Source organism: Hippocampus comes, unplaced genomic scaffold (assembly GCF_001891065.2).
Source record: "Hippocampus comes isolate QL1 unplaced genomic scaffold, H_comes_QL1_v1.1 scaffold197, whole genome shotgun sequence".
Classification (NCBI taxonomy): Eukaryota; Metazoa; Chordata; class Actinopteri; order Syngnathiformes; family Syngnathidae; genus Hippocampus; species Hippocampus comes.
Window position 1 is genome coordinate 147,221 of NW_017804750.1, and position 14,431 is coordinate 161,651.

The following is a 14,431-nucleotide window of genomic DNA, read 5'->3' on the forward strand; positions in this document are numbered from 1 at the left end:
TTTTTGCAAAAGTGTCATGAACACTGCCAGGAAGGAAAATTTGCAGTTCAGGAAATGGTCCAAAATGGAAACTTTCCATGGGAATGAACAGGATTTTTTTTAGTATCACATAAATAGAAACATTCGTTTCGTTATAAGTGGGGATTCATGCAAAATAGGCCGCTCTCCTTGCCCACATGTGAGGGCATTACAGTACCCGAATTGCTCCGTAATATCGGTTTCACTTTGTATTTTTACTACCTTTTTTTTTTTAAATTCCCATAAATTCCTGATAATTCCAATTGAAAGTCGCAAACCACGCACAGGCCCAAGCATTGATATTGCTAACCAGCCCATGCCTATTTCCAACTTTGAAAATTCTTGAAATTTCGCAACGCTATTGAGGATAGACTCATCGGTTGAGCGGGCACCTCTATGACATGAGACCGGACTCCAGCACGTGTTCCAATTCGCCCGACATGCACGGCGGGTTAACCTGCGTGTGTAGTGTTACAGTTGAGGCTGCTGTACCCGGGCAGCGTGACGCGCCCGCGGTTGAAAATGTCATCGTCGGACCCCTGGTTCATACGCTTCACCAGGTTCTTCTCGTAGAGCAACGGGTGGTAGGCGCCCAGCGTGCAGGCGTCGTCGTGGAACTGCTGATAGTAGTGGCACAGCGCCGTGTTGCGGCGGGACGGCAGGAATTCGTATACGTGCACCACATCGCATAGGGACATCATCAGCACCGTACCTGAACGGAGGAAAGAGAATGAAAAAAAAAAAACGCTTGGTAAAAGATGGGCGTGAATTTTAAAATTTAGAATTTTCAACAAAGCCCATCGAGTCGTGCCTCAAGTTAAAGGCCATCGTGTAATGAGTTTAATATCTCCACTATATGATGACACAATTCCCCCCACCCCCCCAAAAAAAAAAAAAATTACAGTAATTTTGAGGGATCATCCGTGAACCCCACTCAAATCAAATCCCATTACCCAGCATGCCAGAGGAGGGCGGGTTCTTCTGGATGGGCTCCGGCATGTTGTCTTGTATTTGCCGCCACACCTGCCAGAAGAAGCGCGGGTGAAGGATGAAAAAGGGCTGCTGGGGGTGCAGCCGCCTGTAGCGCTGGTACTGGCTGAAGATGGGGTAGTCGGTGCGGTTGAGCCACTGCAAAATGGACCGTGTCAGCAAAACTGCGCCGTGCTTAACGTTTAGTATTTAATGTGGGCACACTAACACCTGCGTGAGGTTCGCGGAATAGGGAGCAGGGTCCCAGGCCACCAATACACCCGAGCTGTACAGCGAGCTGGACAGGAAATGGTGGTCGTCGGACGCCATCACCTGCAAGACATCCATCCAGGTTATCGTCTAAAAACGCAAAGTTGGGAACTGCTGTCGGGGCTGCGGCTTTACTTGCGAGTTGATGAGGCGGATGGTGGTTTTGGAACCCACGTCCTTCTCGTAGCCGTCGGTTGGGGCGCTGTTGAAGCGCAGCACGGCATCGTGGGAGTCTGTCATTGAACGTGACCAAGAATGGGGGTGGGAAAGAAAAAAAAAAGGTTAGAAACAGGAAACTGGGCAGGAGTAACAAACGACACTGAAAAATTAAACTAAAGGAAAAAAAATGAGGAATGTTCAAGAGAAATTTTTGAAAAATAAAAAAGCTGAAAAAGAACAAAACAGGAAAAAGTAAAATAGAGAAAAGAGAGAAATTAAAAGGGAATAAGAGAAAAAATGATAAAGGCCAAAAAAGTAGAAAAAAAAGAAAAACAGCAATCGGGGAAAGAAAAAAGGAATATAGAAGAGACAAAGAGAAGCGAGAAAACAAAGGAGAAAATGAGAAAAAAAAGAAAAAGGAGAAAAGGAAGAAAGGAAAAAGGAAAAACACACACAAACAAAAAAAACCCAAATAGCAAATGAAAGGACACGTTGAAGCGCTTTGGAGTGCGGACAGCCGGCTTTGTCCCACCGATCTCTTTGCCGAGGCCGGCGTCCCGCAGCGAGCCGGCGGACGACACCACGGCGCAGCTCTTGAACGGCCCCACGTCGGAGGCGAGCGGCTTGGGCGGCAGCTGCGAGGCCCACGGCAACGAGGAGAAAGGCGGCAGGTCGGCCGTCAGCGTGGACAGCGCCACCTTCTGGTACAGCTGGCACAAGAGCTCCGGCCCGCTCAGCACCCTCCTGCGGGGCGAGCCCGGCGCATCGGGGAGCTTCACCTCGTACTTGTTCATCGCCTGGAGGGAACAAATGGGAGCAGGTTGGCTCCTAATTTCAGTTTTCATGATTGTCTTAACTTATCACAACGTGTGTAAAACTGACAAGTGTCTGTCGGGACAAAAGGTGTGGATGAGGGGTGAAAAAAAATTGTGAAATAAAAGAATGATTCTTCTGCCGTTGTGTCCCCGTTTTTGTCGTGGTCCTCACCTGGTAGTTGTTGAACACCTTCTTCAGTCTCCTCCCCAACATGCTACTGGACATGTGCTCGTTCCACACCTTTCCCAGAAGGCCGTTGGACGCTAAGCCGCCTTTGTCGCTCAGCTGGCCCCGCCGGCGGCCCCCGAAGACCGTGTCCAGCGCCCTCACGAGGGGCCGCGGCAGCACTCTGGCAAAGAAACCCCGGTCCTCCTTGGACTTTGGCTTGGCGGGTTGGTGCTCGCGGGTGTGGTTGGGCGAGGATAGCACGGGGATGGGGAGGCGGGGGTCACCGGGGACCACGCCGGGGAGCTTCTGGGGGTCCATGTACGCGAGCTTGGAGCCGCCTCGAAGCACCTGATGAGGAGGTCGCATGTTAAATTTACAAATCGGGAGCTATATTTTTTGAAAAGTGACTTTTTTTGGGGGGGGGGGCACAAAAGCTGACGATCGAGCTCGAGCAATGACGAAAGCGAATCGGCGAACACGGTGACACGTACCTTAACGACAGCGCGCGTGCGAGGCTGGGCCCGGGTGCGCGCCCGCACGCCGAAGATGGCGTCAGTGACAGTTACGCTGTTTTCGGCGCAAAGGGCGTACAGCAGCGTCATGGCGATGCCGAAGAAGGCCATGCACAGGGCGCCGCGGCGGGCACGCCGACGTAGACGCCACAGCAGGCTCACGCGGTCCATCGCTGCCCCGGGGATCTAAAAAAAAAAAAAAAAAAAAAAAAGAAAAATAATCATAATCCTAAAAAAATATATATATATTCACATATATCGGGATGTCTGTTCAGACACAAAATATTGAAGCAACTTTCAAACTTTCAGACATTTGAGCTCATGATCATGACATTGGAGACTTTGATTCTCTCATCTTTCAGCTCGAGCCGCTTCAATCAACAAGACGTGCGAAGGAATAGTTGTTACGGTTTTAAAACATTTCTGATACCTCGCCCTGGCTCAGTATCAAATTTAGAATAGGATCGTTGGAGATAGGCACTCAGAAATGAAACACAAGAGACAAATCTGCTACTAACAAATTGCACATTTATTAGCCCCACAGAATATGTCACACAAGCAAATATCAGTGTATCAAGCTCTTAGAATAGTATCCAGCCCTTACCGTGTGTCAATAGGATGGAGAGCCAACACCCCAGGTAGAGCGAGCTTCAATACTGGCTGGGCGTCCGTACTCAACCCGCAGCAGACTCTACCAAGAGTATCCAAAGTTCTCCTTTTATACTCTTAACAAATGGCTTTGTTCAACATCATAGAGCCTGTTACGTTCCAGTCCTTCACACGCCATCTGATGTCTTTTCTGACATAAACATCTTTTTATGACATTGCTGGTTATACAAAGCTATTGCGAAACATCTTTAAACACGGAAAAACAACACAATATAATTATTCTTACTTCACGGTTGTATTATTGTCCAGGTTTTGTGTTCAGTGTTTCCGATGGATGACGGACGGACAGATGAATGAAAAGACAGTTGCATGATAGAGAGATGGCGGGAGAGCTAGCTAGCTAGCTAGAGATATAGTCATCCATCCATATATCCATTTTCCGATCAGCTTCTCCTCACAAGGGTCGCAGGGCGTGCTGGTGCCTATGCCAGCCGTCTTCGGGCAAAAAGCGGGATACTCTGAACCGGTTGCCAGCCAATCGCAGGGCACACAGAGACGAACAACCATCCGCGCTTACAATGGCACCGAGGGATAATTTCGAGCGTTCCATTAACCCGCCATGCATTTTTTTGGAATGTGGGAGGAAACCGGAATACCCGGAGAAAACCCACACAGGCACGGGGAGAACATGCAAACTCCACACAGGAGAGCCCCAGCCGGAATCGAACCCTGCACCCCTGCACTGTGAGGCGGACGTGCGAAGCCGTCAAACACCGGGCCGCCCTAGTCATATATAATCGAATTTAATTACGATAAATAGATAGATCGAAATTTCACAACACAAACACACGCAACAAAGACGTGCATTGCTCATTCTTAAATTCCAGATGTCTTACGAAACCGCTCGCCGTGGCTCACTCATAAAGAAGAAAAGAGTCAGTGAGAAAGAGCTTGCCTCAACTGCCCTGAGGGCAGTTGAGGGGGAAAGAGAAAAGATGAGCAACTGTACAAAACAAGGAAGGAAAGTGAGGCGTACACGCGCTCAATACAGCAGAGAGGAAAATAAAAGCGACGAGGGAAATCGGAGAGGGGGGGCCTTCCGTTACTTGACCTGGTTGCCATTTACACGTATTGTGAATCCCGATAATGATTGACGCTTGGCTTGGATCTTACTCAAAATGAAATAAAAAAATCTCGTGTCAGATAAGGACCAAGGGAGGAGATTATCTCCTTTTTTTTACGGCTGACCTCGGGAGAATTTAATGCAAAAAAAAAAAAAAAAAAGCAAAGAGGCCTTTCAGCAGGCTGCTGCTCCATTTTGCTCGGGTTGGAGTGTCCTATTTATCTTTTCCTGTGTGGAGGTCATTTATAATGCTGTGGATTAATGAAGTACCTGCTGGTCCCACAGACACTAATCCGCAGTCAGTGAAGCGGGTTTTGGATATATTTTCTAGTTACAGCGGAACCTCTACTTACAAACGTCTCTTCATATGAAATGTTCAAGTTACAACACGCCTCAACAGGGAAATATTGCCTCTTGTTACGAAAGACATTTCAAGACACGAAAGGTAAAAATACAGTCTGGGCTTCTACTCGCAGCTCCGAGTTTCCTGAACGCAACATACTCATAGCTGCTCTGCCATTGGCTACTACCGAGCATCATCCTGGCATCCCATTGGCTAAGAGGAACCTGGACCGTATGTGCCGATGCGGCGTCCTAGTCATTCGCTCCTCGGGCCACGAGGCGTTCCGATAGTTTTACGTCAATGTGAATCACCCTCAGAAAAGGTGTTGACCGGTCGGGCGATCGCTCACTGTGCTGATGTTTGCCGTGGACATTTTCGAAGGATTCTTAAAAGACGACTAAAAAAAAAGCAAACGTCCTTGGATCAGTTCTTGACAAAACGCCAGGCTAAAACCACTTCTCAGAGAGAACATGAATTAAAGAGGGCAAAAAACGATGAGGCCGCAGGCACAACTCTCATTTATTGTGCAATAATCTAATTGTAACATGTATTTGGTACATATTTGGATGCATTTTTATGCTTTAGAAAACATTTCGGTCTGAATTTCGGGGGGGCTTGAAACGGATTAGGGCATTTACATGGAAAACATGTCTCTACTTATAAAATGTTCTAGTTAAGAAATGTCTTCCAGAACATAAACCAGATATGATTTATTGTTTTTTTTTTTTACAGCAGCATTTATTGCACATTCAAATCAGCACAAAAGCAGAGTGCAGCGCCATGAAGCTCATTTGCTGGGAAATACCCCCAGTTTCTGAATAAAACAAAAACGTGTCTGTCTATGTGGTTGCGTAACCGACATGATCATCTTCTTGAACAGTTGGGCAACCGCCCGAGGATGTGGTGACAGATGGCAATGTCACTCCGTATCTGCGTAAAGATATCGACCTGAATCCCTGTGTTCTCTTTCCCGAGCTAAATGCCGGTCATATGACCCAACTGTAATAAAGGCGGCAAATGTGAATGGACGTTTATCTCCGAGTAGCCACAAAACAAATATCGTAAAGAGAGAGTGATAAATGCCATTCATAAAAGCTGGAGGCATTCATGTTGGATCAATGCACAGGTGTTGGTTTTGAGGTTGTACTTTAACTAAAAGCATCACTGCAGGAAGCTGCAAAAAGAATTCCCCATCGAGATTAAGGTAGACTATCATTGCTTACTTAAAAAATAAAAAAGAAAATTGCATATTTTGTCCAAAAGATGGTTACAATTACAATGAACAATAACAATATATAAATATCTGAAACTCTATGGTTAAGTATTGTAAAAAATGTATAAAAATCTGAAACATTTTGGGTGGAATGTCAAATAAAAAGTCAACATGAGTAAATGTATTTGTAAATAATATGCAACAACATTTAAGATGTTTTTTTGTTTTTTTTAAATCGCAACAAGTAAAAATGTCACATGAAATGAAAAGTTTACAATAGTCGCTTACTGTAGGTGTAAAAAGCAGGACTACAGAGAATTTAACACACTACTCTTTCGCAAAACTGAGCTTGAAATAGGCCCCTTTTCAGTTTTTACTTTTTGTTTTCGGTGTCAAACCTAAGCAGTAAGCCGCCATCCATTGGCGGAATTGAGAGTTACACTCGAAATAAATGGCAGCCAGAACAAAATTGAGCGATAAACTGTACCCAAACAATTCCAGGAAATTGTGGGACCCCAAACTGGAGGGAGATTTAATGTATATCAATATTCCAAAATGGTAGTCCTAGATCGGTGTTAGTGATCGCTTCGTTAAAAAAAAACTGCTCGTAAGGAGTTGTCACAAACAGCCGTGACAACTGTTAGAACTATTTGCATAAACACACATTTGAATGACTGACTTCCCCATTCATCCATCCGTGTTCTGCGTGTATGACTCGTACCTTGTAGCCCATCGTAGGCTGCTGCTGCTGCTGTTGTTGCTTAGAAACGCTCCGTTCTCCTTCGGTTTCCTCTCATCCCTCCTGCCAAAAGAAAGATGTATTCACACCGGCTATGCTACACAAGTCATAACCGCTGTGTGCGGTGTGCTCCGATAAGCTCAACACAACACCACACACATGAAAATTCTGCTTCACCGTCGATCTCGAAACAAGTCCTCCGAGGCAGAAATGTTGGTCGTACGTGCTCTATCTTGCACCGATGTTAGGTAACTGTTTCCAAAGGGGACCGCAGGCAGGACTGTTGGCAAAAGCCCTCCTAGTTACAATGGATTTTTGGCATATTTGGCTGAGATTGCGTAAACCCTATTCTGCAGTGGTTGGCGCCAACTGAGGCAGTTCGACACATCTCGAGCCACAGGTTGTAGACCGCCGACCTGGACGAAGAATTTCAGGACCTTTACTGAACTTATAAGTCAAATACAACTCCGGGTGGGCATAAATAAAACCATCAATGTATTGATTTCAATTAACCGATTCAATTTATATCGTCGTCTATGTGGAAGATTGATTGTAAAACATTGGGAAAAATTCAAATTTCACATTTCCTGTCATTTGTTGACAAACCATCTTATTGCCACACAGAAAGTTAAAGACAGCATTGTCTATCCAAAAAGTAGAAATGTGGATATGGGGCAAATTCTTTCGGGCAAATTGTACATGCAGCACTATAGGAATTACAGCGCAGTCTTCCAGTTTGCTTTGGGACATAAATTCTCATACACATCACATTATTTATCCTCACTCGAAAATTAGTTGATGACCATTGGTTCATGTAACGCTTCACATATTTCCCTATGTTACAAAAAGTCCAGATTCACGAACGAAGGCGGTCTAATAGGAATATAAAAAAACATGCTTGACTTATGATGACAACTTGTTTCACCAGTTTGCATGTAAAGACTTGAAAAATGAACTACTAAGACAATTCAACAGAGATCCATTACAATACATTTTGAGCAACATAAAATACGCAATTGAAGATGGAGATAGATAGATAGATAGATAGATAGATAGATAGATAGATAGATAGATAGATAGATAGATAGATAGATAGACCGACCTGTGTGAAGTAGTGCTGCTACTCGGTCCTTCAGCATCGCCACGCACCTGCCGGGTTCCCTCTCCGATTGCGCGGTTCCCTTTTACACAAAGGCGAGAATAGTCGCCATTGTCGCTTCACAGGGTGCCTGGGGGTACTAGGGACCAAGTCGCGTTTGGAGAAAGTACAGCTCCTACTCGGCCCGCAGGAAAGGGAGCACTAAGTTTGCAAAAAACATTGCAGGTACTTTTCCGCCTATTTTCACAATAAGTTTTTTTGAGTTGCGTTTTTGCGATTTACATCGGTTACGGTGGGTAAAACGGACATACAGAATAAAAACTTATAATTTTAATAAACACACAAATCTCCTATCACGTTATCGAATCGTCGAGGTGCTAATCGCTTAGTCTATAAATTTAATTTGAAAAGTCATTTATCAGTATCCGGTATTTCTGGCCTTAGTAATGGCTTCTTCACCATTCTCCAGTCTAGCCAAGACACGCAATATCGCTGCAGTGGGGAAAAGGAGGGAAAAGACGAACGCGTCCATCGCCATTGTCAGCGGAGATACTCTTCAAACGTTACCATTCCGATGACAAAAATTGCTCGTTAAAACACACCGGTACACACGCCGAATAAAAAGGGTAGAAGCACAACGTTTAGCAGTTTGGAATGAATCGGTGATGAGGAATTAGAACACATCAGATGGGCTGAGAAAATGCATGACATGCCATTTGTTCGTGTTTTATTGTGATTAGGGGCCTGCCGCTATTAGGATGGTGCGACATATACTGCTGCAATTCCTTCATTTTATTTGTGCATATATAACACCGTACATCTCGCCGGCGTCGACCTCGTGGCGCAACGGTAGCGCGTCTGACTCCAGATCAGAAGGTTGCGTGTTCAAATCACGTCGGGGTCATTCCTTTTTGGCGTTCATTTTCCTCACGTTCCATATACGGAACACTTCATTCTCACAACATGCCCTGGGCTTTCAGGTGAAATTTCAGGTACCTATCTCAAGCAAACGCAAACCTTTTGTGAGCGTTTGAAAGCCCAACTGGGGGAGTACAACTTGTTGTTTAACAAGTAGCCGAATCAACAGTTGTTTCAGCCATGAAAGAGTCAAAGAATGTATTCTTCTGAGCCTTTCTGTGACTCTTCCGGTCTCTCTGCTGCAACCGACTGATGCCACTTTGTGACAGCAATGGCCGCAACCCCACGAAAATAACGGCAAGTGACCAGTGATTTATATTGTCATCAGCAGATTGCCACAGAGACTGCAGGTGTCACAGAAAGGCATAGAAGTGAATGTTTTGTAACTCTGCTTATAGTGCTGTGTAGGTTCCGCTGCAAATTTCAACCAAGTATGCCTACTACATTTTTTTTTTTGGTGAGTCGTGTATATTCATGCTGAAACACACTTAAAGGATCTATGGCAACTTTATTGATTTTATTTTGCAACTGTGAGGAAGGTGGAGGGGAGACTAAAGCACAAATGTCGAAGCTTTTCACAATGCTGCCACGAGGTGATCCAGAACAGTGTTTCCCAACCTTTATTGAGCTAAGGCACGTATTTATATGAGAAAAAAAAATGTCATGGCACACGACCAAACATGTCGATTCCACCTGCTACCATCTAGTGAAAGAGGATTTAGTTGTTCGTGCTGTTACTATGCATGGATGTCATGAATAGTTGCACAAGGTGGGGGGTCAATGTAAATGTTATTTACAAGTTTCATATATTTTTATACATGGAAAAAAGATTAAATGGGAGGATTCAGCAATAACTTAACAATCAGGAATTACTTCGCAACACAGCGAAGGCACCATTAAATAAAGGAGCGGGAGGGGAAGCAAGGGGGAACCTTGAGGGACACCATCTGAGGTTTCATACTAGGTGCTGTTGCTTCTTCCTCCGGAATTACGGATGCTGACTTTCTTGCAGGTCTTGTCGGTGCAGCGTTCCAGGATGAGCTCGGGACTCGGTCGGGGCGGGATCACTGGGGCCTCTGGCTTCAGCTCATTCTCCGAACTGAAGCGCTGCACAGGAATGTTCCCTGCGGGTCACACGTGCATATCATAGTGTTTTACTTTGGCACCATCTTGTGGCATCTGGGACCCAAGGAACAACATTGAAGTCTGGGGCGGTAGTCATCCTACCTTGGTTCTTCCTCTCCCTCAGAGGTGACTTCTCCGGCATCTTGGATTTCCTGGGCACGGCGGTGGGTAGGCCGCCTTTTTGCTGGAGGTATCGGCGGCTGTTCCTCCGGTAGGCCTCCTGGCTTAGGCGCTGCCGGCCTTGTTCGTGGATGCTCTTGGCGTTCTTAATGGTGGACCTGGAGAGAAGATACAGATGAATTTTGGCAACCCAAGCAAGGGTTCACAGCATAAAAAGGATCATCTCGATAATGGACCTGCGAGGCGGAGGCTTCTGTCCCTCTGGTTGCTTGATATTATATTCATACTTGGCCCCTTTTCCTGCTTTCTGCAGGAACATGGAGGGGAAGTGACCAGTCTCCTCGCCTTTCCTGAGCAAAGCAGGAAAAAGTTGCAAATTGAAGTCTAACAAGCCAAGTGCATCGTTTGACTTACGAGTGAAGCAGTGACTTCTGTACCTGACAACCCACCAGCCGTCCAAAAGCTTGTGAATGACCTCGATGGTTTCTCCCATCTCCAGCGAGATCTCATCGTCCGTCTCCGCCTTGTAGGCTCGGACTGTTACGTGCAATTCTCCTTCAGGGACAACGTGTTTTAAACAAAGCCACGCGGTTATGAAAATAATAATCAAAGGCCTAAAGATTACCTTCATAATTTGGCTCCACGTCCTCTGTCTCCTCCGGTCCATCCAGGGGTTCCAGGTAGGTGGCAGGAACCCATCCTCGTTTCGTCTCACATTGGCAGAACCACCAGCCTGAATGCCAACGGTTATGTGAAAGTTCACAAAATTTAACTTTTTGGAGAGCTGAATATGACCTACCACACCCAGTGGCAAGGTTACATGTATGGGTTGATCGCCTTTGGTTCATTAGTTAGCTAGCTAACAAACTACTTTTTGCGAGCTAGCTAACAAACAAACATATTGCTTTATGCTAGCGAGTTAGCTTGCTAGCCAGGATTAGGGCAAATTGAGGCCACTATTCTATATGGATGTTGTGCTGAAATGGCTGGTGTGCAATGTTCTCAATTGCCACAAGGTGTCACTGTAAACCTGTTCTTTTGGGTAGGAATGCTGTGAACAATCAGATTTTCTTCTTGACCTTTGGAGTTTCTCACCATTCTGGTTCTTCTCCACAATTTCCACCAAGTCCCCAGTGCGCAGGTTGAGCTCGTGTTTGGACGTCTTGGTGAAGTCTGCGATCACTCTGTATGTGTCCAGTATGATGGGCCCGGAAATCTCTAAAAAGGGGAGTACAGAACAATGGTTAATTATGTCTGTACCTTACATATCAAATAATCAGTAAAGCATCATTTTACTCAACATCAATATTTTAAATTACATACGTTTAATGAAATAAAAAACTTGGAAATTAAGGACTGTGATGTTAAGACTTTGCTATATAAATACACAACTTAAATATGCCAATATATAAATACAGTAACACAAAACTTTCACTTTTCGTCCTATTTTGCATGTTTCAATATACAAACACAAAGGCCGCTGAAAAACAACTACTGTATGTTCACATGCATTGTTTGCTCAATATTTCAAGTCTTACCAGATATGTTGTTGTTGACTTTGGTCTCCAAGAAGATTTCACTTTTTTTCCCTCTGAACAGAAAAGAGAAATACCGAACATTTTTTTTTTTGTTTTGTTTTGTTGACGCACTGTGTGTGAGTTAGTCATCTGTCATTGGTAAGGTGACTCATCTGAAACCCACAATGTGGCGTTTAATTTGGGTGAAGTATTGAAGAAGATGAATTCTATTGTGAGGGTAAATATGAATCCATAAAGTTATCTTGACAGTACTATTTTATTGCAATACAAAACAGTGCCATGCCTCTTTAGTTAGGTAGTTAATGCTTCCTCGCTAGCTAGCCACCCGGACGGTTTGTTAGCTCATTCATCCCCTCCCTCTCTTGTTAATTAGTTAGTTAGCTCATTTGTTTGTTTGCCTTCAGTTAGTTTGTGAGTTTGTTATTTGCCTTGAGTTAAGTCATTGATCTCCGTGTTGAGTGTTGAATGCAGCCCACTGACGTGTTTGGAGCCGGCGGGTTTTCGTCCTCCGGTCGCACTTTGAAGAAGGCGTTGAGATGCGAGCAGCGTGAGATGTGCGGCGGTAGCGCGATGAGCGACAGGCAATACTCGGTCAGTGTGCTCTGCTTGCTTTCCCGAGACCTTTGGCTCTCCACCCAACGCGGTGCTGCGAAACACAATCGATAATGAACAAATGTTAGTGAGTAGTTTTACTTTATTTTAGCTTTAGTTTTCTTTGAATTCGTGGTGATTGACATCTTGGATAAAAGTGAAGAATATTTCAAATGTCACACAAAACATTGGCCTTTCAGAGGACGAGTAATATTCTTTGATATTTTATTTATTATCGAGTTGTTAAAACAACTTGGAAGTCACCCCATTCGACTATGTAGATTTTAGTGGGAAGATTTTTTTTTTTCAATGCTCTACAAAGTCTTTTTTCGCGCGATCTTGGCGAGAGGAAGCGCTGCAATCCAATTGTGTACAAAGTGATGAAAATTGGGGTTTTTGTGTGATTTTGGTTGCATTTCCCCTCTTCTGCTGGCTTTTCTCAATAAAGAGAGCAAGAGGGAAAAAAAAGAGAAGTAAAAGTTTTGACACTCAGGTGCTTCCTGAAATAAAATCCCCTAAAGCGTGCAAGCGTTTGTAATTTGAAACAAACTCGCCATGAGTTCCCTGTCATTTTAAAACGTACACTTTGTATCGTGGATGCAGAAGATAGATCAAAAAGTAATGCGATGAGTCTCTGTTTACTTGGGTTGAATAATGAATCAAATCCAAATTGCAATTTTAAATAGCAAAGGCTGCCGTTGCAGGGGGCAAAAAAAAGGCTTCATTTTGATCGCTCTTTGTGTGTGTGCGTGTCTATTTTAGTTTTTTTTTTTATTTCCTGTCTAGATTAGTTCAGTGTGTTCCAGATTTGTTTGCATTACAGATGCAGCAACTCTAATTGAATTAGATCAATAAACTTTCATATGAATTCATGGTTCACTTCCCTTCATTTCACAGCGTAATCCTCAACCTTTAAAAACACAAAATTTATGTATAATAAATCTGACCTTGTTAGTTGTGAGAGAGATTTATGTGTGGATTGCGTTTGTTAAAAAAATACATGTAAATATGACCTTGGGGGAAAAAAAAATCATCTATTAAATTGCAATATTGAGGGAAATAAAATTGCACTTAGATGATTTTTTTTTTTTTTCAAAATCATACCTGGCAGCGATGGAATGATTCGGTCCTTTGTTTCGATTTGTCCGGCTTCAATCGGAAACATCTCTTTCAGGGATTTCTGGGAACAAGAGAGATCTGCTTTATTGAACAGCCAGCCACTGTACTGACTTGTTGAAATCAGGGGCAAAAGCATTTCATCTAGTCTTGCTTTAAGAAAACAAAACAAGACACTCACGTGGAAAGTGTAGATTTCAGGATATGTCCTGAAGATCAATTTCTCGACGAGGTCGCTCCACTTCACCATCAGCATGTACACCTGAGACAAAATAAAGTGAAAAAAAAAGAACATTAAAGCAAACTAAAGATGCTTATGATGAAAAAAAAGCCATTTTTGGAGCCTCACATAGTGCTGACTGGGGTAAAAGCGTTTCTCAAAGCCGAGCAGCTTCACGTGTCGAATGTAGACGTCCTCCATGTTGGGATGGAAGGAGACAGACTGATGTGAGACGCTGCTGGAGGCTTATAAATGTGCGTGTGCGTCTGCGCGTGTGTGCGCCTCTATTGTGTCATCAACATGCCGCAAATGTCACTTCCTCTTTACCTTGTTGTCAAGAAGGCAATTGAAACGCATGCATCCTCATGAGGGTCATGGGGGGGACACGGCAACTTCACTTCAATGCAAACCCAGAACCTCTCGACTCTTGAGGCGGACGGGCCAACCACTTTCTCACTGTGCTGACCGTCACGCTGATTTCACTTGATGGAAAATGAAATGCACTGACTAGACTTGAGGGTTTGCATTGACTAGTCTGTCGGGTTACATTTGTGGTTGCGGTGCCCACTATGCACTCTTTTGGTCGGTCCACACAACATGACTGTATCTGCAAAGTTTTCGCAACAGAAACAAAGAGGAAGATAGAAGAGCACTAACGGCAAACTTCCTCTTGTTATGGCCACAAATACTGAAAAAAAATAAATAAATAAAAATCATGATGCAAGGGAAATTGTTAAGACAGAAAATGTCATGTCTGGCGTGGGC

At 44.2% G+C, this 14,431-nt stretch overlaps 2 protein-coding genes and 1 non-coding gene across 4 annotated transcripts; 1 reads left to right on the forward strand and 2 right to left on the reverse strand.

The window, feature by feature from the left end:
- Positions 1-8,245, reverse strand: st6gal1 (ST6 beta-galactosamide alpha-2,6-sialyltranferase 1). 2 transcript variants are annotated; one of them, XM_019866203.1, is made up of 9 exons: positions 8,042-8,245; positions 6,922-7,002; positions 2,892-3,098; positions 2,404-2,748; positions 1,949-2,213; positions 1,393-1,490; positions 1,219-1,320; positions 972-1,146; positions 1-730 (listed from the first exon to the last, which is right to left on the reverse strand). In XM_019866203.1, the coding sequence occupies exons 2-9, from the start codon at positions 6,931-6,933 to the stop codon at positions 471-473; spliced, it is 1,464 nt and encodes a 487-aa protein (XP_019721762.1). In that variant the 5' UTR covers positions 6,934-7,002; positions 8,042-8,245; the 3' UTR covers positions 1-470. The 2 variants fall into 2 exon arrangements, with proteins under 2 accessions (XP_019721762.1, XP_019721839.1); XM_019866280.1 differs by lacking the exon at positions 8,042-8,245 and adding an exon at positions 7,099-7,245.
- Positions 8,246-8,870: 625 nt separating this feature from the next.
- On the forward strand, positions 8,871-8,942 carry trnaw-cca (transfer RNA tryptophan (anticodon CCA)). Its single transcript has one exon. It is a non-coding gene; the product is annotated as a tRNA-Trp (tRNA).
- A 502-nt stretch (positions 8,943-9,444) lies between these two features.
- ncf1 (neutrophil cytosolic factor 1) lies at positions 9,445-13,907 on the reverse strand. Its single transcript, XM_019866401.1, has 11 exons — positions 13,796-13,907; positions 13,628-13,708; positions 13,435-13,510; positions 12,220-12,385; positions 11,740-11,792; positions 11,297-11,419; positions 10,827-10,934; positions 10,639-10,756; positions 10,438-10,551; positions 10,184-10,359; positions 9,445-10,080 (listed from the first exon to the last, which is right to left on the reverse strand). Exons 1-11 carry the CDS (start codon positions 13,865-13,867, stop codon positions 9,917-9,919), a joined length of 1,251 nt encoding a protein of 416 aa, XP_019721960.1. The 5' UTR covers positions 13,868-13,907; the 3' UTR covers positions 9,445-9,916.
- Positions 13,908-14,431: the final 524 nt, after the last annotated feature.

Bases quoted from the DNA above. Each gene is read 5' to 3' on its own strand.
- st6gal1 (XM_019866203.1), bottom strand. The intron at 2,214-2,403 runs GTGAGGACCACG...TGTTCCCTCCAG, and splicing joins AGGTGTTCAACAACTACCAG to GCGATGAACAAGTACGAGGT. The intron at 1,491-1,948 runs GTGGGACAAAGC...GTTCAATGACAG, and splicing joins CGGCCTCGGCAAAGAGATCG to ACTCCCACGATGCCGTGCTG.
- ncf1 (XM_019866401.1), bottom strand. From the start codon at position 13,867: ATGGAGGACGTCTACATTCGACACGTGAAGCTGCTCGGCTTTGAGAAA. The intron at 13,709-13,795 runs GTGAGGCTCCAA...ATTTTGTCTCAG, and splicing joins TTTACCCCAGTCAGCACTAT to GTGTACATGCTGATGGTGAA. The intron at 10,360-10,437 runs GTCCATTATCGA...TCTTCTCTCCAG, and splicing joins CAGAAGCCTCCGCCTCGCAG to GTCCACCATTAAGAACGCCA.